We start from the raw sequence: 24,327 nt of genomic DNA, 5'->3' as shown, positions 1-24,327 counted from the left end.
CGCCCCAGCACAGAGCCCTTGATGGCAGCGGAGCGGAGTCGGCCAAAAACCATCAAGAAAATTCAATTTTCACTGTCCAAATCCACCCAAATTTTCAGCGGGGCGCGCGGTCTCCGGGATAACCGAGCACCCGGCTGCCTCCCTCCCAAGCGAAATAAAAAAAGGACACTTTCCAAAAGCAGCGTTTGTCCTCAAAAGCACCATCCCCACAGCCCATCGCCTGGCACCCAGGAGCACCCCGAAACTGGGGCCACCCAGCTGCGGGTTCGGGGATATTTAAGCCCGTAGTGCCATCTGCTGGCAAAGGGCCCCCCCCACTTCGCTGCCAAAGTCCCCCCAAACTGTCCCCATAGCGCCTGCAGACGCTCCCAGCACCTCACGCCTGCCTTCCGCAGGTTTTAAAGCAGTTTAAAGTCGTTTTTAAAGCAGTCGGAGCCCTTTTAGGAGAAAGGGCAAAACCCCACGATGTTTCCCCGCACCCGATACCTCCCCAAAGAGCCCGGGGCAGCCGCTGGCAATGGAAACTTGGCAAATTTAATACTGATACAGGAGGTTTTTTTTTTCCTTTACACAGCAAAAATTAACCCGTGGAGGTCACCGGGATAGCGAGAAAGCCAGGAGCCTACCAGGATTTACTAAAGATGTGTACAGGGATAATGGATACAAAACACCAGCAGGGACTGGAGTCCTACCTCGGGGCTCGGCCGGGTTTGCTGGAACTTGGGGTTTTTTTCCTTAAAAATAAAAAAATAAAAAATAAAAAACTTTGCTCAAGGGGGTTGGTGCACCCAGACAGCAAAGGCCACCCCGGCTCGCCTTGCGCACCCTGGGATTTTAAAGTTTTGTTGTTTTTTTTTTTTTGCATCGTGGCTCGGGGAGCGCCCGTGCACCCCGAGGCAGCTCCTCATCTCCCGTGGCAGGGGACGGCCGTCCCACCAGCCCTGCGGTTTGGGTCTGGTTCAGCTCTCTGGGGGAGCTGGAAGGCACTTTGGGACCCCTGAAGAAATAGGGATGCACCCCAAAAAAATGGGTGCACCCCAGGGATGCTGCTGCCGCCCTGTGAAGGTGGGGGTCAGCGCATCCTGCTCTCGGCCGCAGCACCCGAGCGGAGGCCGCGCTCGGCCATCACGTCTTGGTGTATTATACAAAGATTAAATTTTTTTTAAAAAAAAAAAAACAACGAACTATTGGCACAAGTGTTTGTAAGCTCTACGTACCATCTAGCCATGGGTGGGGGCAGAGGGCGAGCGAGGGGTGTCAGTGGGTCCCAAAATCTACCCTCACCTATGTTCGCCCGCTGCCTGGTACCGCTGTCCCGGGGCGGGCCACCCACTCCCGTCCCCATCGGCGGCAAAGGCAGTGTCCCCTTTGTCCTTAAATCCCTGCAGGACCCGGGTGGGTTTTGTTCCACCGACACCCTGTTTCTCTTCTCCCAGCGATGCCGGGGGGGGAGGGACCCCAAAACCCTTCTGACGGCATCTCGCTGGGCTGGGATGTGCATCGAGTCTTTTCGGGCGATGTGAGGAGAAACACCGTCCTCCGAGAGGAGAAATCGGCTGTGGCCGGGATGGAGGGATGCTTGGGACCGGCCCTGGTGGGATGGGGTGGGCTTCGGGGTCCCCTCGCAGGCTGGACGAGGCTTCAGGTCTCACCCCAGGTGCCCCTGTCCCCTCGCAATGTCCCGCTGGGCTTAAAAGTCCGAATCGGCATCCAGCAGCTCCGCGTCCACCAGGTTGGTCCGTGAGTGGATGGGGGCCAAGCCGGCCCGTTGGCCCTGAGTCCTCGGCCCCCCACCGCGGGGCAGGGTACCGGGGTCGGGGGGCCAGAGCGGACCCCCGTTGTGCTGCCGGTGCCCGCTGCTGGGGCCAGGGCTCTCCTCCGGGGACCCGCGCTCGGGGCAGAAGGGGTTGCTGATGAGGTGGAAGACGTTGGCTCTGCGGCGCCCATCCCACGGCCCCCCAGCAAAGGCGGCTTCGGGCTGGAGCCCCGGGAGGACGTCGGGGGCGAAGGCGACCAGGCAGGGCTGGGGGGGCAGCCGGGGCAGGCGAGGGACGGCACTGGGGGCCAGGGGGGCTGCGGGACCCCCCAGGCAGCGCTCAGGATCTGGGCACACCTCTTTCTTCTTCTTCCTCCGCTTCTTCTTGCGGGCACTGCGCTTCTGCAGCTCGGGGGAGACGTCGGCCTCCACCACCCAGAGGTTGGCCCTCTCCTCCGGTGGCACTGCGGGGGGGACATGGGATGGGGAGGGTGAGAGCGGCCGCATCCTGCCCTGCGCCCCCCCGGCCAGCCCCAGCCCCCCAGCTCTGCCTCCCTGCACAGCCCCAACACCCCTCAGCTCGGCTCGTCCCCCCAGAGATGCCCCACACGGTCCCCAAGGACTTGCCAGGTGTCGCCACAGGTGTCACGGAGACGTCCTGGGGCAGGATAGCCCCTCGCCTGGCCACCATCTTGGTGACGTGCTGGGCCCACGCTGAGGACACGTCGGCCGACGGCTCGTTGATGTCAAACGCTAAACCGGCTGCAATGACAACGGGGGAGCCCCGGTCAAGGGCGGGGACAGTGGGGACCCCGGGGTGCTGGCAAGGTGGCCCCCTCCCATGGGCACGTACCCACGGGGCCATCGTGCGAGACGGTGTGCATGCTGAAGGACAACTCCTGGCCTGGGTCACGCAGCAGCTCCTTGCGCTTGGAGAAGGCTTTCGCGATCATCTTGCTCTTCTTGATCCTCTTGGGCTGGTCATCGCTCTGCCCCGTCAGCCTGGGGACACGGCGTGTCAGAGCAGGGACACGGGGGACACACACCCCCAGGCATCACAGCTGTGGGCATGGGGACTGTCCCCATCTCCCTCCCCTCCTCTGGATATGGACACCAAGGGCTGGGGACTGCGTTGGATGGGTCCCCTGGGGCTGGAGGTGTCCCACAAACAGGACATGAGACACCTGCAAAGGGGGAGAGGCCACCCCGGTCCCAAACTGCTGCCTGCTGTGAGCCCACAACTCATTGAGCTGATGGACAACACTCCGGGGACAACCTCCAACATCTCCGGATGTTGGATGGGGCAAGAAGGGTCACGTGGAGCTGGGGTGACATCCCCAGGGTCCCACCTGCACCAGGTGCGCTTCCAGATGAGCAAGGTGGCCTTGGTCCAGACCCAGGTGCTCATGGAGACGCCGGTGCCGAACATGGCGAAGAGGTTGATCTTTTCCACCAGCAGGCTCGGCCGGTTCTTGATCTCGCAGTCTGGGATGGGCTTGTTGGTCTGCGTGGCGATGGTCACATTGGCCTCGCACCTGTGGGGACAGACGCAGGATGGTGGCCCTAAGGAGGGGAACAGCCGACAATGCCCCACAGCTCTGCAGAGTGGAGGTGTGGTGGCAACGCTGGTGGGGGACATGGGGCTCTCCACTCTGCAACGTCCCCCTGCTAAATGCGAGGTGCTGGGATGCCACCAGCGTCCCACTCGCCCTCCCGTCCCCATCCCACTCACAGGACGTATTCCCGAAAGCTGCGCTCCCACTCCGCCTGGTTGAAGAAGTCATAGAAGTGGCAGCCAAACGTGATGAAGACGAAGCCAAAGGCCAAGAAGCCAAAGATGCCTGGAAGAGAAGTGGGACATCCCTGATTTAGCCAAACCCGAGCAACACCACGACAAAGTTGCTGCACCGGGGCTGTGTCACTGCACTACAGCTTTGTCCCCCCCTGCAGCCAACCCAGGGAAGGTGGGATGGGGATGTCTGGGTTCAGGGGACAAAACATCCCCATTCCCACTCAAATTCCGATGGAAATGGTGCTGATGGAGCCCCGCTTACCCAGCCGCAGCATAGTCTCATTGATCTTGCTGGCCGCCTTCTCGCTCAGCAGCCCGGGGTGGTTGCTCTTGATGGAGAAGAGCGTCATGACCCCTGCGGTGGAGGGACAAGGTGGTCAGGGTGGGGGGACACCCACAGTGCCCCCATCCCCGTGCTGGGGCGAGCCCACACCTACCCCGTATGAGGAAATAGCCCCCCACGATGAGGACGAGCCCGATGGGTGCCAGGACGAAGCCAGCCCGGTAGCGGTAGTTCTTGTACCCCACGAAGCAGATGCCGCTGACAGAGTCACCATCCACCTGGCAGAGATGGGGACAAGGGGGGTCAGTTGGCTGTGGCCACCCTTCCCCACGCACGTCACCCTGGCAGGGAACTGCCAGGACACGGGATCGCAGTCCTGTTACCTGCGCCACGGCCAGGATGGCCACGGTGAGGACGAAGGGGATGGACCAGGTGATGAGGTGGAAGTAGGAGGTCTTGCCCAGCAGTGGCTGGTAGGTGGTGCCCAGCGCCTTGAAGGAGGTGTGCCAGGCGTAGGTCAGCATGACGAACCAGATGACACCCGACATCAGTGAGTAGTAAACGATGACGAAGATGATGACGCAGGAGAGCGTCTCGTTGGAGCTACGGAGAGAGATGAGACAGGAGTGTCACCAACCTCCACGACGGGACACGGGGAGGAAGGAGGTCTCTCCTACCCCAAGACTGGAGCATTGTCCATCCTCCCAGGAAACCCCAAGAGCCCTCCTTAATCCCAGGGACCTCTCTTGGCACATGGCCGCGGTGGGATGGGGACAAAGGTGACACATACGTGGGCTCCCCCAGCCGCATGGTGCCATCAGCCCGGCACACGATCTCGTCGCGGGCGCCATCCATGAACTGCGCCAACCAGCCGATGCTGCCCACGAAGAAGCAGGCGTTGACGTAGAAGAGGATGACGGCAGGGTAGCGGTTGGAGTTTCTCCAGTCAGCGACGAATGTGGCCTGGCGAGGGGGAAAAAGGGACAGTTTGGTGCCCAGTCCTCTTCTGGGGACACCTCCCCGTGTCCCCCCGTATCTCACCAGGGTGAAGAAGGTGCAGAAGATGGTGACGGAGCTGAAGGCAGCGATGTAGACGTGCATCTCTCGGTGCTCCTTCTCGGTGAAAAGCGGGTTCTGGCACTGGATGCCACAACCCTCCACGTCCTCATACCAGCTCTTGGGGTTGTCCGTCCGCACCAGCGGCGCCTCGCACTGCCCCGAGCTGTTGAACTTGATGTTCTGCACTTCGTTCTGCCGGAGGAGAAGTGAGGCCATGAGGAGGAGGAGGAGGAGACAGCCCCACGGCGAAGGCTGGGCTGCTGGGGTGGACATCAGTCCCCTGTGAGGGCTGGGGACAGCCGGTGTTTCCCTGTGGGGATTTGGAGCCCGTGGCAGCGTGCCCCCACTGTGTCCTCCCCCAACATCCTTCTCTCTGAATTGGAGAGATAAGGATTTGATGGGTGGACTGTTCAGTGGATGAGGAATTGGTTGGATGGTCGCATCCAGAGGGTCATGGTCAATGGCTCAATGTCCAAAGAGAGATCAGTGACAAGTACGATTGGATCAGGGATCCGTACTGGGACCAGGGCTCTTCAATACCTTCATCAGTGACACGGACACTGGGATCGAGGGCACCCTCAGCAAGTTTGTGGAACACACCAAGCTGAGTGGTGCTCAGTCCCCAGCCTCAGCCCAGGCTGGGGATGGAGAGATGGAGAGCAGCCCTGAGGAGAAGGACTTGGGGGTGTTGGTGGACGAGAAGCTCAACACGAGCCAGTAACGTGCACTGGCAGCCCAGAAACCCCCCGCAGCCTGGGCTGCATCCCCAGCAGCGTGGGCAGCAGGGCGAGGGGGGGATTCTGCCCCTCTGCTCCGCTCAGGGAGACCCCCCTGCAGTGCTGCCTCCAGCGCTGGGGCCTCAGCACAGGAGAGACACGGAGCTGTTGGAGCGGGGCCAGAGGAGGCCCCGGAGATGCTGGGAGGGCTGGAGCCCCTCTGCTGTGGGGACAGGCTGAGAGAGCTGGGGGGGTTCAGCCTGGAGAAGAGAAGGCTCCGGGGAGACCTTCCAGCCCCTGCCAGTCCCTAAAGGGGCTCCAGGAAAGCTGGGGAGGGACTCTGGCTCAGGGAGGGGAGCCACGGGACGAGGGGGAAGGGTTTTCCACTGGAAGAGGGGAGATTGGGATGAGATCTTGGGAAGAAATTGTTTGCTGTGAGGGGGGTGAGCCCCTGGGCCAGGTTGCCCAGAGAAGCTGTGGCTGCCCCATCCCTGGAGGGGTTCAAGGCCAGGTTGGACGGGGCTTGGAGCACCCTGGGCTGGTGGGAGGTGTCCCTGCCCAGAGCAGCGGGGTGGGACTGGATGATCTTTAAGGTCCCTTCCAACCCAAACCATTCCATGATTCCACGATTCCCCCCCGTACCGGGCATCCCTCGGGGAAGCGGTCAGGTGTGCACTTGAGGAAGTCTGGCCAGCCGCGCTCGCGCTCCACGATGGTGCATGGCGCCCGGGTGGCCTGGCAGAGGGTCTGGCTGGGCAGCTCCACCTGCCCGTCCTCGCACTTGGGCATGTAGACGGCGCAGAGCAGGGGCTGGATGACGTCCCAGCAGCGCGGGGCGTTGCGCAGGCCTGCGGGGACAGCGCCGTCACCACCCCCGGGCAGAACCCCATCGTCCTGTCGTCCCCTCCCACCATGGGGATGTGGGGCGGGATGGGACGGGGCTGACCCCAGCTGCATGGCACACGCAGCGCCCGGACCCCTCTATAACGCCTCTGGGGCACCGTGCCCATCCCCAAGTGCTCTACTGCTCCCCTGCCCTACGGGGGTCAACCCCGCTCCCCTGCTATACTGCTCCCCCTCTATACTCTACCCAACCCCAGGGCCCCCTCTGTACCACACACATCCCTGCTCCCCTGCTATGCACCTGTCTATACTGCACCTACCTGTCGTCCCCTGATATACTGCTCCCTCTCTATACTGTACCCACCCCAGTCCCCTGCTATAATGCTCCCCTCTATACTGTGTGCATCTCCTGTCCCCTACTATCCTGCTACCCGCTCCAAGGCCCCTGCTATACTGCTCCCCTCTGCACCATACCTATCTCCAGTCCCCTGCTATACAGTTTTCTATACCGTACCCATCCCCTGCTATAGTTTTCTATGCTGTAACCACCCCTGTCCCCTGCTGTACTGCTCCCCTCTATACTGCACCCATCACTTGTGCCCTGCTATACGGTTTTCTATACTGTACCCATCCCCTGTCCCCTGATATACTGCTGCCCTCTACACTGTACCCATGCCTAGTCCCCTGCTATACAGTTTTCTATACTGTGCCCATCCCCTGTCCCCTGATATAGTTTTTTATACTGCGCCCACCCTCAGTCCCCTGCTATACTGCTCCCTTCTATACTGTCCCCATCCCCAGTCCCCTGCTGTACAGTTTTCCATACTGTACCCATCCCCTGTCCCCTGATATACTGCTCCCCTCTACACTGTACCCATGCCTAGTCCCCTGCTATACAGTTTTTTATACTGCACCCACCCCCAGTCCCCTGCTATACTGCTCCCTTCCATACTGTACCCATCCCCTGTCCCCCAGTATACCACTTCTCTCTATACTGTACCCAGCCCCAGCCCCCTGCTATAGTTTTCTATACCACCCCCAGTCCCCTGCTATACTGCTCCCCTCTACACTGTACCCATCCCCTGTCCCCTGCTGTACAGTTTTCCATACTGTACCCATCCCCTGTCCCCTCTACACTGTACCCATCCCCTGTCCCCTGCTGTACAGATTTCTATAGTGTCTCTGCTATAGACACTATAGTGTCCCTCAGGCCCCTGCTATACTGCTCCCTCCCCCTCTGTGCCATACCCAAGCTCCCTCTATACCGTCCCTGTCCCCCCCTGTAGCGCTCCCCGGCCCCCAATGCCCCCCCATAGCCCCTCACTACCCCCCTCCCCCGCTATACCGCGCTGGGCCGGGGTGTGTGTGGGGGGGTTCGGGCCCCCCTTTCCCCCTCCGTACCGGACCAGAGCAGGAGCTTTCCGTGAGCCTCCTCCTGCGAGGCGGAGTCGGCAGCCAGCAGCGTGGAGGTGGCGGCGTAGGGCAGGGCCGAGCCCAAGCAGGCACCGTACCGGAGCCGTTCGCAGGGCGCCGGGCGGCGGCAACGCTCGGGAACGGCCGAGGAGTTGAGGAAAGGGGCGGCGGGGCAGCGGCGGCCGCCCAAGGCCAGCGCCATACCCAGCGCCAGCGCCCACCGCCACCCGCCGCCCTGCGCCGCCATCCCGGCCCGCACCGGCCCTAAGCGGGCGGCCCGGCCCCGGCCCCCGCCATGCCCCGACGCCCTTTGTTGAGCTCGCCGGGAGCGGAGCGGGGCCGCTCCTCCTCCTCCTCCTCCTCCTCCTCCTCTTCCCTCAGCGCGGCCCGGCCCGCCGCGGCCCCGCGCCCCCCGCCGGGGCGGGCTGAGGGGAGGCGGCGCGGCGGGAAGGGGGGCGGCCCGCTTTTGAGGGGAAAAGTGGCTTTTTGTGAGGAAAAAAAGTTACTTTTTTTTTCGAAGCGGGCAGGGAGGGGGCGAGTTTTTGAGGGGGAAAGTGGCTTTTTTTTCTGTGAGGGAAAAAGTTACTTTTTTTCGAAGGGGGCAGGGAGGGAACGAGTTTTTGAGGGGAAAAGTGAGTTTTTGTGAAGAAAATCGAAGCGGGCAGGGAGGGGACGAGTTTTTGAGGAGGAAAGTGACTTTTTGTGAGGAAAAAAGTTACTTTTTTTCGAAGGGAGCAGGGAGGGGACGAGTTATTGAGGGGGAAAAGTGGCTTTTTGTGAGGAAAAAGGTTAACTTTTTTTCGAAGCGGGCAGGGAGGGGACGAGTTTTTGAGGAAGAAACTGGCTTTTTGTGAGGAAAAAAAGTTACTTTTTTTCGAAGGGGGAAGGGAGGGGACGGGTTTTGAGCAGGAAAGTGGGGTATTGAGGAGAGGGATGGCGCTCAAGGAGGAGGGGAGAGGGTTGTTCTCCCGAGGGGAGCTGCTGGAGGGGGGTGGGTGTTTTTTGGGGGAAAATGTTGGGTTTTGTGAGGGGAAAGTCGTATTTTTAGGGGGAAACGATGAGGATTGTGAGGGGGAAGTTGGGTTTGGGAGGTGAAATGTTGGGTTTTGTGAGGGGAAAGTTGGTTTGTGGGGGTGGACATGTTGGTTTTTGTGAGGGGAAAGTAGGTTTTGGGGGGAAGAAGTCACTTTTAGGAGGGGAAATGTTGCTTTGGAAGGGGGAGGAGTCGCGTTTTTGGAAGAGAAGGGTTGTTTTTTTCGGAGAGAAGTTGGATTTAGAGGGCAGAGGAGAGATTTGGGAGGGGGGAGTTGGGTCTGAGGGGGGAAAGTTGCTTCTTGAGGGAGAGAAGTCGGGTTTAGGGAAGACAAAGGTTGGTCCGAGGAGAAAAAAAGTTACTTTTGAGAGGTAAAATTGCTTTTTAGGCAGAGAAATCACTTTTTTTTCAAGAGAAAAGTTGGTTTCTCGGGAGACAAATCGCTTCTGGGGAGGAAAGTTGGATGTGAGGGGGGGAAGTAACTTTTTTTCTGGGGGAGAGTTACTTTTGGGCAAGGAAGAGTCACTTTTTTGGAGGAGAAACGTTGCCTTTATGGAAGAGAAGCCACTCTTGGGGCGAGAAAAGTCCGTTTTGGGGGACAAAAGTAACTTTTTAGGGGACAAAAGGCACTTTATTGTGAGAGAAAAGGTTTGGGGCATAATAAGTCACTTTTTTGTGGAAGTTATTTTTAGGGGAACAGAGAAGTCACTTTTGGGGGGAGAAAAGTTGCTTTTTGGAGACAAAAGTTACTTTTTTTTAGGGCAAAGTTACTTTGGGGGGAGAAGCTGTCACTTTTTGGGGGACAAAATTCACTTTTGAGGGGACAAAAGCTGCTTTTTGGGGATAAAAGTTACTCTTTCTGAGGGCGAAGTCACTTTTGGGGGAGAAAAGTAGTTTTTTGGGGACAAAAATCACTTTGGGGGGGAGAAAAGTTTCTTTCTAAGGGGGAAGATACTTTTGGGGACAGAAGTCACTTTTGAAGGACAAAAGTCACTTTTGAAGTGAGAAAAGTTGCTTTTTGGTCACTTTTGAGGGAGAGCAGCCACTTTTGGGAGAGAACTTGCTTTTTGGGGGAGAAGTAGCTCTTGGGGGGGGAAATTTTGGGGAGAAAAGTAATATTTTGGGGGGGGAGAAGTCACTTTTCGGGGGGAGGTGTCATTCTTTGGGGGAGCAATCACTTTTGGGGGGAGAAATCACTCTTTTGGGTGAGGACTCACATTTTGGGGGGGGGTGAGGTTGCTTTTTTGGGGAAAGAAAAACCAGCTTTTTTGGGGAGAGCAGTTGCTCGGGGGGCGGCACACTTTTTCAGAAGTTGCTCTTTTGGGGGGAAAAGTCCTTTTTAGGGGGAAAAGTCACTCTTTGGGGCACGGAGGGGACAGTTTTGGGGTAGTTTTCCCAGAGCACCCAGCCGGGAGCTGGCCCTTGGCTGACGCTGGGGCAGGATGGGGCCAGCGCGGCCACCTCCGTCCCCGAGAGCCCTGTGCCCCCCTGGCTAAAAGCTGTGGGGGGTTGGCACAGGGGGGCCAAAATCAGTGCAGGGAGGTGGCAGCGGGGCACAGCCCCATCCCCGGCCCGCCTGGGCGCCTGCCGCCCGCACACAAAGGGCCGGGCGCTGGGCCGCATCCCGACTCCCTCCGCGGCGGGGCGGCGCGGGGGGGGACCACCCAGCCCGAGGAGAAGAAAAAAAAAAAAACTATATAAAAAAAAAAAAAAGAAACAAACTAAAAAATAAATCTCCACCCACGGTTTGCGACAGCTCCGAAAAGCGAGGCCGGGGCCTGCTATCCCGGGGAGGGGGGGGGGAAGCGGCAGCCCCCCCCCTCCCTCCCCCAGCTCACAGCTTTGCCCCCCAGACTCTTCCCCTGGGGCAGAGGAGGGGGGAATGTGGGTCCCCCCCTTCCCAAAGCCATCCCCCCCCCCAGCAAGGCAGCAAAAACCGCCCCAAGCTGTCCTCGCTGGGGGGGTCTCTGATGGCTGTGCTGCCCCTCGCCCCCTTCTCCCCCCTTTTTCGGGGGGGTATTAACATTTGTTTTCCCCACAGCCGACCTCCACCAGCATAATACTGTTGCGATGCCGGGGGATGCTGCACGGGAAGGGGCCGGCCTCGACCCTGTCCCCACCGAGCCATCGCCCAAAGCCATGGTGTTGCGACCCCCCCCCCACAACAAGCAAACAAGCAGCCCCCCCACCCAGCGCGGCGAAGATCGCAGGGTCTGGCCTCATCTCTCTTTATTCTCCATGAAAGCAAAGGGAAACGTCATGGCACCACACCGACACCTCAAGAGGGGACGCAGGACTGCGCCTGTCCCCTCCTCCGCACAGAGGGGTGCGACCCCCCCCCCGGGGCAGAGACAGGACCCCCCCTCTCAGCTAACAAAACTCCCATGGGTCAGCCCTGGGCAGGACATCCTCTTGGCCCGTCTTCTTCCAGGGCGGCCACACGGGTGATGGTTCCTGCTCCCGGCTGGTGAGTGAAGCCATCGGATGTCCCCAGTGGAGCCAACGGGGTTGGTGACACCCAGCGATTGGGGGAGACATCCCCAGTCCTGGGGCCAGCCTTGCCCCGGGCGAAGGCAGCTCGGTGCACGGACGGACGGACAGACAGATCTCCAGCACAAGAAGACATGGGAAGGACGTCCAAGTGCAAACCAGCTCTCGGTCCCCCAGGACGGACGGACGGACGGACAGACAGACAGCAGTTCACCGGGGCTGGTTCGGTCCCCAAAAAAGGGCGCAGCAGCACGGCACACCCCTGTTCTCGCGCCGGCTGCCGAAGGCACAGAGTCCCCAGCGTCGCTCTCCGCAGCAGAGCATCCACCGCACACGGATGTGGGCGTCCACAGTCCACTCCAACCTCCCTCTTTTGCAGCAAAGCCCCTTCGGCTCTTCCTACGGATCCAGGGTTTGGAAAGTCACTGTTGAGGTCCCAGCTCCCTGAGCCACTGCCACGCTGCGGGGACAGACGCAGGGATGGACACTGGCACTGCCACAATGCGCCGGGACTCAGTACCAGGGGTCTGCCCGGTGCTGCTGGTTGTAGAGCTGGAGCTTGATCTGGTCTCTGATCTGGTTGATGAGGATCTGAGCCAGCAGGATGCCCACCAGCTGTGGGAGAGGAAGAGGAGGAAGAGAAGAGGAGGATGAAGGTGCTGAGGGACACTGGGGAGTGTCACCCCACCATCCTACAAGCGAGTTACACAGCTCCGGGCAAGGACGTGCCCGACGTTTACATGGCTCCCCCCACCCCAAATCCTGCCCTGACTCCGCAGGGTTGCAATTAGATGCATCGTTAAGGCAACTCCCGAACGAGGTAGAGCTGCAGGATGGTCCCTTCTCCCCCCGACCCCGGTACCTGGGGGACGGCCAGTCCCAGGGCGATGCCCCCCAGCAGGAAGAGGTTGCTGTGGATCCAGTTGACCAGGGTGTCGATGCAGCCGTTGGTGTAGATGAAGGCGCTGGCCTCCAGGTAGCCCATGGCCTGCATGCCCTGCCCGCACATGGTGTTGATGACAGCCTGGGAGGGAGGGGACACAGAGGGGCTGGGGACAAAACCCACCAGGCTGGAGGAGGCGGGGGGGGCCCTGCCACCTGGGGGGAAACCAGGACCTCTGCCCTCGCCTTGGCGCCGCTCGGGGTGTCCCCTTTGGTGTCCCCAGCCCCAGCTCCACCGCTGGGCTCCCAAAATGCCCCCCAAAGGGGTGATACCTGGGGGTGGCAGGGTCTACCGAGGACACACAGGGTCGTCCCCCCCCCAGGACGCCGTCCTCACCTCCTGGGCGTCCTGCAGGCAGCAGGAGAAGGGGACGGAGCACCGCTCCCGGCTGGGGTTGGCGGCGGTGCAGTTGAAGTACATGTTCTGGGACCAGTCCTTGTAGGAGACGCCGCCGCAGCAGCTGAACTGTGGGGAAGGACACGGGGTGCTCAGCTGCCGGGGGGGGGCCACCCCTGACCAGCGATCCCCCCCACAGCGGTTTTAGCAGGCCCTACATAAACACAGGCTCCAACAGAGACACTGAGGGATGTTTCTTCCCCCCTCATCCCTTTCCATCCAGCTCTTCACCATGAACATCAAATCCTCATGGAGGGGCCACCCAACGTCCTTGGACCGGAGAAGCCACCAAGCATCCCCAGCCTCGAGCAGCCCATGGATTTACGGCAAGAGCCAAGACCCTGAAGCCCGACCCACAAGCGGGGACATTTCCTCGTTTGCTGGAGGGACATCCTGGCCCCCCACCACACACCTCCTTCTGCCCAAAGTCGATGAGGTTCTGCAGGTCCAGGTCATCCCGGTAATGCACGATGGCACCGTTGATGATCTCGCTGACCTTCCCGCGTGCCTGTGGGGGCGGACACGGCATCACGGCATGGGGGGGACATCAGCAAGGCTGTCACCCAACGGGACAGGCTGGGGGTCATTGAGCCCCCCACCAACACCGCTGTGGTACCTTATCGGAGAAGACAAAGCCCAGCACGCCAGCGGCCAGCTGCAGGAGGAAGACGATGGTCAGGCAGATGGAGAACTGTGGAGAGGAGTGTGATGGTGAGGGAGGGGGGGCCACAGGAGGGAACCCCCCCATCCCCGTCCCTGGGTCCTCACCGTCTGGAGCAGGCAGATGTTCTCCCGCAAGGAGCCCACGCAGCCGCAGAAGGTGATGAGGAAGGTGAGGACGCCGACCACGACCAGCAGGATGGCAGGGTCCACCGCCAGGCAGGCCAGCGCCGCCTCTGCCACGGCCAGCTGTCACCGACAGTGTCCGTCCCCCCCCCCCGGCACCGCAGACACCCCCCCCCGGGGTGTCCCTCGTCACCCCCAAGCCCCCCAACCTCACCTGCGTGCTTCAGTAGCCGGGCGTAGACCCCCACTGCCACCATCACCATTGAGATCATCTGTGGAGCAGGACGGGGAGGGGGATTGTGAGCCCCCCCCCCCCCGGCTCTGGGGGTCCCCTGGCTGCAGCCCCCTGGGCTGTAAACGGGGCACCGGACACGGACACGCTGCCTCGGTTTCCCCTCGTCACCCCCAGGCGGAGCCGGCTTGCGGTGACATCCCTCCAAAAAATCCCCACCCTCCAAAAAATCCCCACCTTCCAAACCACCCCCCTCCAACCCCAAACATAAATAAATCCCCCAAAACCATAAAAAACAAACCCAAAGACATAAAAAACCGCCACAAAGCATTAAAAAAAAATAAATCCCTCAAAACATAAAAAAAATCCCCCAAAACATAAAAAAATCCCAAAAACCAGAAAAAAATCCCCCAAAACATTAAACAAAAACCACTCGAAACATTACAAAAAATCAAAACATTAAAATCCTTCAAAACATAAAAAAGTCCCCCAAAATATTAAAAAATCCCTCAAAGCATCAAAAAACCCTCCCCAAACATTAAAAAAAAATTAAAAAAATAAAAAACCATTAAAATCCCTCAAAACATTACAGCAAAAATATCCCAAAACGTAAAAAAAATCCTTCAAAACAATCCCTAAAAATGTTAAAAGAATCACTCAAGACGTTATAAAAAAACACCCCAAAACATAAAAAAAAAAAAAATCCCTCAAAACATTAAAAAAGTCCCCAGGAAACATAAAAAAAAAAAAAACCAAAGCATTATTTCCCCCCCGCAAAAAACATTAAAAAAAAAATCCTCCACAAAATTTGAAAAAAAAACCCAAAGCCCCCAAACCACGTGGCTCCCAGGCAGGAGGCGTCCCTGGGGTGGGCTGGGGACAAGAGGGGACCCTGTGTTCCCCCGGGGGGGGACGGGGACACCCCCAAAGGGCTGTGTCACCCCAAAGGTTGGGGTTGGGGGGGCACCCAGGGGTGACACCATCAGCGAGGGGGACCCCAAAATCCCTCGGGGGGGTGAGGGGACACACCTAGCCCCGGTGATACGGGGGGGGGGGGGTCGGGGGGGTTGGGGAGTCCTGGGGGGGTCCCGGGGAATGGGGGAAAGGGGGGTCCGAAGGTCTGGGGGTCCCCATTGGGGCCCGGGGATGGGGTTGGGGGGTCCCAGGGTGGGGGTTTTGGGGATGGGCGGTTCCCCGGTGACACCCTCGGGGACGGAGGGTCCCAGGGGATGAGGGGATGGGGACGGTCCCAGGGTCTGGGGGTCCTCGGGGGGGGTTTGGGGATGGGAGGGGTCCGCGGTGACACCCTCGGGGATGGGGGTCCCAGGGGGTCCCGGTGGGGTTCGGGAGTGGGGGGTCCCCCGTCATCCTTTCGGGGATGGGGGTCCCGGGAACGGGGACAGTCCCAAGGCCGGGGGGGGTCCGGGGATGGGGGTGTCCCCGGTGACCCCCTTGGGGACGAGGATCCCAGGGGGTCCGGGAATGGGGAGAGTCCCAAGGTCTGGGGGTCCCTGGTGACACCCTCGGGAATGGGGGTCCCAGGGGGTCCGGGGATGGGGACAGTCCGGGGGGGGGTCCCAGTGGGGTTCGGGGACGGGGGGGGATCCCCAGTGACCTCCTCGGAGATGGGGTGTCCTGGGGTCCGGGGATCCCCGGGGGGGTCCGGGGATAGGGGTGTCCCCGGTGACCCCCTCGGGGATGGGGGTCCCGGTGGGGTCCGGGGATGGGGCGGGGGGGGAGGGGGGGCCCGGTGCTGGTGTACCCCCCGCTGCCACTCACCCAGAAGAGCATGTTGAAGAAGAAGAGGACGTACTTCACCGCCGGGCTGACGAAGGAGAAATCGTCCCCGTGGGGACCGCGGCCGCCCGCCGCCCGCCTCGCCATGGCCGAGTCGAAGCGGCGCGAACGGAGCCGAACCCAACCGAACCGGGCCGAAGAGAGCCGAGCGTCGCCGATCACGGAGCCGCCGGACCCCACTTCGCACCCCCGAGCGCAGCCGAGACGGGTAACAGCCCGCCCCCTTCCCTCCTCTGCCCGCTCATTGGTCCGTCCGCGTCACTCTGCCTTCCCATTGGTGGCTCTCCCCGTCGCTCAGCCACCGCCCTTTCCCAGCGCGGTGTGTCGCCGGCGCACCTGTTCGCGGCGCCCCGCAGCCTTAAAGGGACAGCGCACCCCGGTGTTCAACTATGTGATGAGACAGGTCGGTCCCCAGTCCCTCCTTCCTCACCCTGCAGCTCCTCCTTCCCCCAGAATTGCCCGAATTATCCCGTCCCTGCCCCAGAGAGCCCAAGCCCCGGGGCGGGATTGTTGCATATTATAATTAATGTCATTGTAGTTAATAATTGATTTCTGCCTGGGGTGACAGCCTTCGGGAGGGACGCGAGGGGACAGCTGGGACCCTCGTGGGGACGGCAGGGACATGGGGGAGCCCTCATCCCTGAAACGCTCCCGGATGGGGAGATTGGGAGTTTCCCTCTGACCCCAAATTTGTAGAAATCACACCAAAAGGGGCAGCGCCGACGCGCCGTCCTCAGCGACATCGCCGGCATGGGGAAGTGGAGCCCGAAACCCCGGCAATTCCCCTCTCTGCTGCTAAAATCTGCGAGCTGTGTAAAAAATGGGATGCTTTGGTGGATTTCTTCATATTCGCCTTTATTTTCAGGTGTCCAGTCCCGGTTATTATTATATTTATTATTATGTTTATTATTATATTTATTAGTATTTATCTACTATGCCAGAGTTCATCGAGGCTGGAAAGCCCCGGGGAGCAGCTGCTGGCGCCGGCACGGCCCTTCCTGGAGGAAGGCGAAGAGCTTCGGGCAGAGGAACTGAAACCAAAAAATCCCCTTCTTGCTTTTAGGGTCACCAAGGTGCCACCACAGTGATGACACGCAGCCCATGTCACCGAGGAGCCACCACCCGGCCCCAGCTGCAGGTCCCACCACCAGAGGAGGTGTCTGCTTTGGGTGCTGCTGGAAGAAGCCCCCAGGGCCCCAAAAACACAGCGGCTGGTGCCCGTGGGTCTCTGGAGAGCCCCTGCAGCCAACCCACGAGGTCTTGGTGGGATTGAACGCTCCGTGGTCCCCACAGAAGTGCTTCTGCCCCAGCGATGAAGAAGAAGGTGCCCACGTTGGCCGATGGATGCACTGTCCTCCCGTCAGGTCTACACGTCTGTTTGTCTGTCAGAGCTGTACCCATCAGATCTGTGTGTCCACCCATGAGATCTGCGTGTCCACCCGTCAGATCTAGGTGTCCACCCATCAGATCTACGTGTCCAACCATCGGATCTGCATGTCCCTCATCAGATCTACACATCCAGCCATCAGATCCATGCACCCACCCATCAGATTTACACATCTACCCGCCATATTTATGCACCCACCCATCAGATCTGCATGTCCACCCCTCAAATCTGTACCTCCGCCCGTCAAATTTCCACATCGGCCCATCAGATCTGTGCATCCACCCACCAGATTTATGCATCCATGTGCGATCTGGGTGCCCACCCATCAAATCTGGGTGCCCACCATCAGATCTACGTGTCTACCCACCAGTTTTGCACCTGCCCATCGGATCTGTGCATCCACCCATCTTATCTACGCATCCACCCACCAGCTTTATGGGTTCGCCCATCAGATTTGTACATCCAGGTGTGAGATCTGTGTCCAGCCATCAGATCTACCCGTCTGCCCATCGATCCGCGTGTTCACCTGTCAGATCTACGCGTTGACTCATCAGATCTATACATTCACCCTTCAGATTGACACATCTGCCATAGATCCATGCATTCACCCATCAGATCTATGTGTTGACCCACCAGATCTACACATCCACCCACCAGATCTACACGTCTGCGATAGATCCATGCGTTCACCCATCAGATCTACGCGTTGACCCACCAGATCTATACATCCACCCACCAGATCTACACGTCTGCCATAGACCCGTGTGTTCACCCATCAGACCTTTGTGTTGACCCACCAGATCTATACATCCACCCACCAGATCTACACGTCTGCCATAGACCTGTGTGTTCGCCCTCAGACGTTTGCGTTGACCCACCAGATCTATACATCCACCCACCAGATCTACACATCTGCCATAGATCCATGCGTTCGCCCATCAGACCTTTGCATTGACCCACCAGATCTATACATCCACCCACCAGATCTACACATCTGCCATAGATCCATGCGTTCGCCCATCAGATCTACGCGTTGACCCACCAGATCTATACATCCACCCACCAGATCTACACGTCTGCCATAGATCCATGCGTTCACCCATCAGATCTACACGTTGACCCACCAGATCTACACGTTGACCCACCAGATCTACACATCCACCCACCAGATCTATACATCTGCCATAGATCCATGCGTTCGCCCATCAGACCTTTGCATTGACCCACCAGATCTATACATCCACCCACCAGATCTACACATCTGCCATAGACCCATGTGTTCACCCATCAGACCTTTGCGTTGACCCACCAGATCTATACATCCACCCACCAGATCTCATCAAGCACCCATCTGATCCACACAACCACCCATCAGATCCATACGTGTCCCCCCCCAGCCCTATACCCCCACCCACCAGATCCCCGTGTCTCCCTCACCTCCACTCGGACAACGGGCGTGTTCCCAGAGCTGCCCCGTGACAGCTGGGCAGGAAAGGGAAGTGAGAGCCACCAGCGTCCCCATCCCTGTCCCCTGCCTGCACACCATATGTGGTGTCCTCGTGTCACCCACCCCCCTGCCTGGGTAAGGAGCTCCCCACAGCCATCGGCATTGAGGGGTTGGGGGGCCCTACCAAGAACCCCTGGGAGATCCCACCACCGGACCACTCGCCCTCCGTGGTGACAGTCTCCTTCCCGCTGGCGCCATCCTCCCCAGATCCCGTGACAATGGCAGAAAGTGGCTCTGCGATGCCACCAGGCAGGTCCCCATGGACAAGTCCGCATGGATGTCTCCTCATGGACATGTCCCCATGGACAAGTCCCCATGAATGTCTCCTCATGGATGTCTCCCCCTGGATGTCTCCTCATGGACATGTCCCCATGGACAAGTCCCCATGAATGTCTCCCCATGGATGTCTCCCCATGCATGTCTCCTCATGGACATGTCCCCATGAATGTCTCCTCATGGATGTCTCCCCATGGATGTCTCCTCATAGACATGTCCCCATGAATGTCTCCTCATGGATGTCTCCCCATGGATGTCTCCTCGTGGACATGTCCCCATGAATGTCTCCCCATGAATGTCTCCCCATGGATGTCTCCCCATGGACATGTCCCCATGATGAGTCTCCTTGGACATGTCCCCATGGATGTCTCCCCAGGGACATGTCCCCATGGATGTGACCCCATAGACAAGTCCCCATGGATATCTCCCCAGGGACATGTCCCCATGGTTGAGGTGGCCCCCAACCATGTCTTCCTCTACAGGGGGTCATGCCACCATCCCCCAAATCTGGCGGGACCCAGGGCAGACCTGTTGCCTCTGCTTGTCCCCTGCCTGCGGTGGCTGTGTCCCACCCCCCTCCCTGCCTGCTCGCCCCCCCATGTCCCCCTGCCCACAGAGTGGCCCTGCTGGAGGGACCCCAGCCCTGGTCCCCCCCTGCCCATGGCTCAGTGGCCCCGCAAGAAAGGGACATCAACCTGGGGGCTCCATCCTGCTGCACCCCAGGGTCCCCAAATCCCACAGCTGGGTGGGCGATGGGGTGTTTGGGGACAGGGGACCCCGTGATGCCACTCTGCTGTCCCCATCACAGGTGCCACCAGCATCCTCTGGCTGGGGAACCCACGGGGTGTGGGACAGCGGTGGGGTGACATGCGCGTCACCACGCTGCTTGGGAGGGCACCCCTCTCGCCCCAGCAGTCCCCCACCAGGTGAGTGGTGCCACCACCGTGCAGGGACATCCTCGGGGATGCCACCATCCAGGTGTCCCCACCCTGCACGTGCCCTACAGGGTCACCGTGGGTGACAGTGACGGGGCCGCGGTGGATGGCAGACCTTCAGGCTGTCACTGTGAGCGCATGTCACCCGTGCTGGGCCTGGTGGTGGCTGCGGTGGTCATGCTGCTGGCCTGGGGACATGGGGGAAGGAGGGGGGACACCGGACTGGGGTGGCAACACGGAGGGGGGAACTCCTGTGGGGTGGGATGAGAATGGGATGGGATGGGATGAGAATGGGGTGGGGTGGGTTGGAATGGGGATGGGATGGGATTGGATTGGGTTGGGACGAGATGGGATGGGATGGGAAGGGGATGGAGATGGGATGGGTTGGAATGGGGATGGGATGAGAAGGGGATGGGATGAGAATGGGATGGGAATGGGATGGGAATGGGATTGGATTGGGATGAGATGGGAAGGGGATGGGGATGGGATGAGAATGGGATGGGAATGGGATAGAATCATAGAATCATAGAATTGTTGAGGTTGGAAGGGACCTTTTAAGATCATCGAGTCCAACCTTTAACCTACCCTGACAAGAGCCACTTCTAAACCATGTCCCTCAGTGCCCCATCTACCCTTTTTTTAAACACCTCCAGGGATGGTGAATCCACCACCTCCCTGGGCAGCCTGTTCCAATGTTTAATAACCCTTTCAGTGAAAAAATGTCTCCTAATATCTAATCTAAACCTCCCCTGACGTAACTTGAACCCGTTTCCCCTTGTCCTATCACTTGTCACCAGGGAGAAGAGGTCAGCCCCCATCTCTCTACAACCTCCTTTCAGGTAGAGGGTGATAAGGTCTCCCCTCAGCCTCCTCTTCTCCAGGCTAAACAACCCCAGCTCCCTCAGTCGTTCCTCATAAGGTTTGTCCTCCAGGCCCCTCACCAGCTTTGTAGCCCTTCTCTGGACACGCTCCAACACCTCAATGTCCCTCTTGTAGCGAGGGGCCCAAAACTGAACGCAGTACTCGAGGTGGGGCCTCACCAGTGCCGAGTACAGGGGGATGATCACTTCCCTAGTCCGGCTCACCACACTATTCCTGATACAGGCTAGGATGCTGTTGGCCTTCTTGGCCACCTGGGCACACTGCTGGCTCATATTCAGCCGGCTGTCAACCAACACTCCCAAGTCCTTTTCTGTCGGGCTGCTTTCGAGCCACTCTGCCCCAATCCTGTAGCGCTGCATGGGGTTGTTGTGACCCAAGTGCAGGACCCGGCACTTGGCCTTGTTGAACCTCATACCATTGGTCTCAGCCCATCGGTCCAGCCTGTCCAGATCCCTCTGCAGAGCCAACCTACCCTCAAGCAGATCAACACGCCCGCCCAGCTTAGTGTCATCTGCGAACTTACTGAGGGTGCATTCGATCCCTTCATCCAGATCATTGATAAAGATATTAAAGAGAACCAGCCCCAGCACCGAACCCTGGGGGACACCACTTGTGACCGGACACCAACTGGATTTAACTCCATTTACCACCACTCTCTGGGCACGGCCAGCCAGCCAGTTTTTTACCCAGCGAAGAGTACACCTGTCCAGGCCATGAGCAGCCAGTTTCTCCAGGAGAATGCTGTGGGAAACAGTGTCAAAAGCTTTGCAAAAATCCAAGTAGATAACATCCACAGCTTTTCCCTCATCCACTAAGTGGGTCACCTTATCATAGAAGGATATTAGGTTTGATAGGCATGACCTGCCCTTCACAAACCCATGCTGACTGGGCCTGATCACCCTGTTCTCCTGCATGTGCCGTGTAATGGCACTGAGGAGGATCTGTTCCATGACCTTCCCAGGCACCGAGGTCAGACTGACTGGCCTGTAGTTCCCCGGATCCTCCTTCTGGCCCTTCTTGTGGATGGGTGTCACATTTGCTAACCTCCAGTCAGCTGGGACCTCCCCGGTTGTCCAGGACTGCTCATAAATGATACCAAGTGGCCTGGCGAGCTCTTTCAATACCCTTGGGTGGATCCCATCCGGCCCCATAGATTGGTGCACCTCCAGGTGCTGAAGCAGGTCCCTCACCATTTCCCTTTGGATTAGAGGGGCTTCATTCTGCTCCCCATCCCTGTCTTCTAGTTCAGGGGTCTGGGTGCTCAGGGAACAACTGGTCCTACTGCTGAAGACTGAGGCAAAGACTTCATTAAGTACCTCAGCCTTTTCCTCATCCTTGGGCACTATGTTGCCAGCCCCATCTACTAGAGGACAGAGATAATCCTTAGTCCTCTTCCTATTGCTAATATATTTATGGAAGCTTTTTTTGTTGTCCTTGACAACAGAAGCCAGGTTTAGCTCCAGCTGGGCTTTGGCCCTCCTGATTTTTTCCCTACATAGCTTAACTACCTCTTTGTAGTCGTCTTGAGTGGCCTGCCCTTCCTTCCAGAGGCCACAGATCCTCTTTTTTTCCCTAAATTGCAACACTAAAGGATAGGGATGAGATGGGGTGAGTTGGAATGGGGATGGGATGGAATGGGATGGGATGAGGATAGGATGGTTTGGAATGGGGATGGGATGGGAATGGGATGGGGATGGCATGGGGATGGGATTGGATTGGATTGGATTGGGATGAGATGGGCTGGGAAGGGGATGGTGATGGGGATGGGATAGGAGGGGTTGGAATGAGGATGGGATGGGATAAGAATGGGATGGGGTTGGTTGGAATGGGGATGGGATGGAATGGGACAGGATGAGAACGGGTTGGGGATGGGGATAGGATTGGAATGAGATGGGATGGGATGGGAATGGGATGGCGATTGGATTGGGATGAGATGGGATGGGATGAGAATGGGGTGGGGTGGGTTGGAATGGGGATGGGATGGAATGGGATGGGATGGGATGAGATGGGATGGGAAGAGGATGGTGTGGGTTGGAATGGGGATGGGATGGAATGGGATAGGAATGGGATGGGTTGGAACGGGGATGGGGTGAGAATGCGATGGGAATGGGATGGGATGAGTTGGGATGGGAAGGGGATGGTGATGGGGATGGGATAGGATGGGTTGGAATGGGGATGGGGTGAGAATGGGATGGGAATGGGATGGGATTGGATTGGGTTGGGATGAGATGGGATGGGATGGGAAGGGGATGGAGATGGGATGGGTTGGAATGGGATGGGATGGAATGGGACGGGATGAGAATGGGATGGGGATGGGATTGGATTGGGATGAGATGGGAAGGGGATGGGGATGGGATGAGAATGGGATGGGAATGGGATGGGGATGGGATTGGATTGGGATGAGATGGGATGGGAAGGGGATGGGATGGGTTGGAATGGGCATGGGATGGAATGGGACAGGATGAGAATGGGATGGGGATGGGACTGGATTGGGATGAGATGGGAAGGGGATGGGGATGGGATGAGAATGGGATGGGAATGGGATAGGGATGGGATGGGGTGAGTTGGAATGGGGATGGGATGGGATGGGATGGTTTGGAATGGGGATGGGATGAGAATGGGATGGGAATGGCATGGGAATGGCATGGGAATGGCATGGGGATGGGATTGGATAGGATTGGGATGAGATGGGCTGGGAAGGGGATGGTGATGGGATAGGATGGGTTGGAATGGGGATGGGATGGGATGGGAATGGGATGGGGTGGGTTGGAATGGGGATGGGATGGGATGGAATGGGATGGGGATGGGATGGGATTGAATTGGGTTGGGATGGGAAGGGGATGGAGATGGGATGGGTTGGAATGGGGATGGGATGAGAAGGGGATGGGATGAGAATGGGATGGGAATGGGATGGGAATGGGATGGGAATGGGATTGGATTGGGCTGAGATGGGATGGGGTCGTGTGGGTTAGAATGGGGATGGGATGGAATGGGATAGGATGAGAATGGGATGGGAAGGGGATGGGGATGGGATGGGGTGGGTTGGAATGAGGATGGGATGGAATGGGATGAGAATGGGGCAGGGACGGGATGGGATGGGATGAGATGGGATAGGGATGGAATGGGGATGGGATTGGATTGGATTGGGATGAGATGGGCTGGGATGGGAAGGGGAAGGGGAGGGGTGGGGGAGGGGATGGGGTAGGATGGGGATGGGAGGGATGGGATGGTGTGAGAGAGGCAGGGATTGCTTTTGCAGAGGAGAAAAGCCGTTTCCGTCAGAGGTGACGTGACAAGGGAATGACCAGACAAAGAGGCTCCAGCAAAGGCTCGTAGAACATCTCCTATCGCACGGACAGAAGGACAAACTGATTCTTCCCGGATTAGCGTCTGGAAGGGTGGTCAAACATTTAACCAGGGCTAGTGCCATCGGGCAATTTCCCCGAAAAGGAAGAAATAGTCAGATAAGCCCTCTAGGTGTAGCATAAAGAGACGGGAACAAGAGGCGGACACCCAGGAAGGATTTTAGGTGCTCCAGACTGACTGTGAAGCCTGGAATACCCAACCAATGGGACACAGGGGAGGGAAAATTCGGCCGGGATTAGGCAATAAAAAGGTGTGCTTCAAGAAGCAAGAGTGTGCCCACTTGCTAGGTCACCCGCTCTTCCAAAAATGGTCAAATACAATGGGCTTCGTATCGTCCACTGCCTGAGCCCCGCTTACTGGCTAAGGAGCATTTCTCACAATGGGATGGGATGGGATGGGATAGGGATGGGGATGGGATTGGATTGGGATCAGATG

At 58.6% G+C, this 24,327-nt stretch overlaps 2 protein-coding genes across 5 annotated transcripts; both read right to left on the bottom strand.

Annotated features, from left to right (window-relative positions):
- Positions 1-512: 512 nt before the first annotated feature.
- On the bottom strand, positions 513-8,210 carry SMO (smoothened, frizzled class receptor). The gene is made up of 12 exons (XM_074573130.1): positions 7,851-8,210; positions 6,249-6,454; positions 4,873-5,082; positions 4,622-4,794; positions 4,215-4,434; positions 3,986-4,109; positions 3,811-3,903; positions 3,489-3,597; positions 3,106-3,291; positions 2,610-2,758; positions 2,384-2,518; positions 513-2,220 (listed from the first exon to the last, which is right to left on the bottom strand). The coding sequence occupies exons 1-12, from the start codon at positions 8,107-8,109 to the stop codon at positions 1,691-1,693; spliced, it is 2,394 nt and encodes a 797-aa protein (XP_074429231.1). The 5' UTR covers positions 8,110-8,210; the 3' UTR covers positions 513-1,690.
- Positions 8,211-11,109: 2,899 nt separating this feature from the next.
- Positions 11,110-15,768, bottom strand: TSPAN33 (tetraspanin 33). Of its 4 annotated transcripts, none has more exons than XM_074573129.1 (8): positions 15,522-15,768; positions 13,725-13,782; positions 13,493-13,620; positions 13,341-13,415; positions 13,137-13,232; positions 12,665-12,793; positions 12,248-12,409; positions 11,110-12,000 (listed from the first exon to the last, which is right to left on the bottom strand). In XM_074573129.1, the coding sequence occupies exons 1-8, from the start codon at positions 15,624-15,626 to the stop codon at positions 11,899-11,901; spliced, it is 855 nt and encodes a 284-aa protein (XP_074429230.1). In that variant the 5' UTR covers positions 15,627-15,768; the 3' UTR covers positions 11,110-11,898. The 4 variants fall into 4 exon arrangements, with proteins under 4 accessions (XP_074429230.1, XP_074429228.1, XP_074429229.1 ...); XM_074573127.1 differs by having other exon boundaries at positions 12,248-12,434; positions 15,522-15,741; XM_074573128.1 differs by lacking the exon at positions 15,522-15,768 and having other exon boundaries at positions 13,725-15,491.
- Positions 15,769-24,327: the final 8,559 nt, after the last annotated feature.

Source organism: Larus michahellis, chromosome 1, assembly GCF_964199755.1.
Source record: "Larus michahellis chromosome 1, bLarMic1.1, whole genome shotgun sequence".
In the NCBI taxonomy this organism is placed as follows: Eukaryota; Metazoa; Chordata; class Aves; order Charadriiformes; family Laridae; genus Larus; species Larus michahellis.
This window is presented reverse-complemented; position numbering and strand designations above follow the sequence as displayed.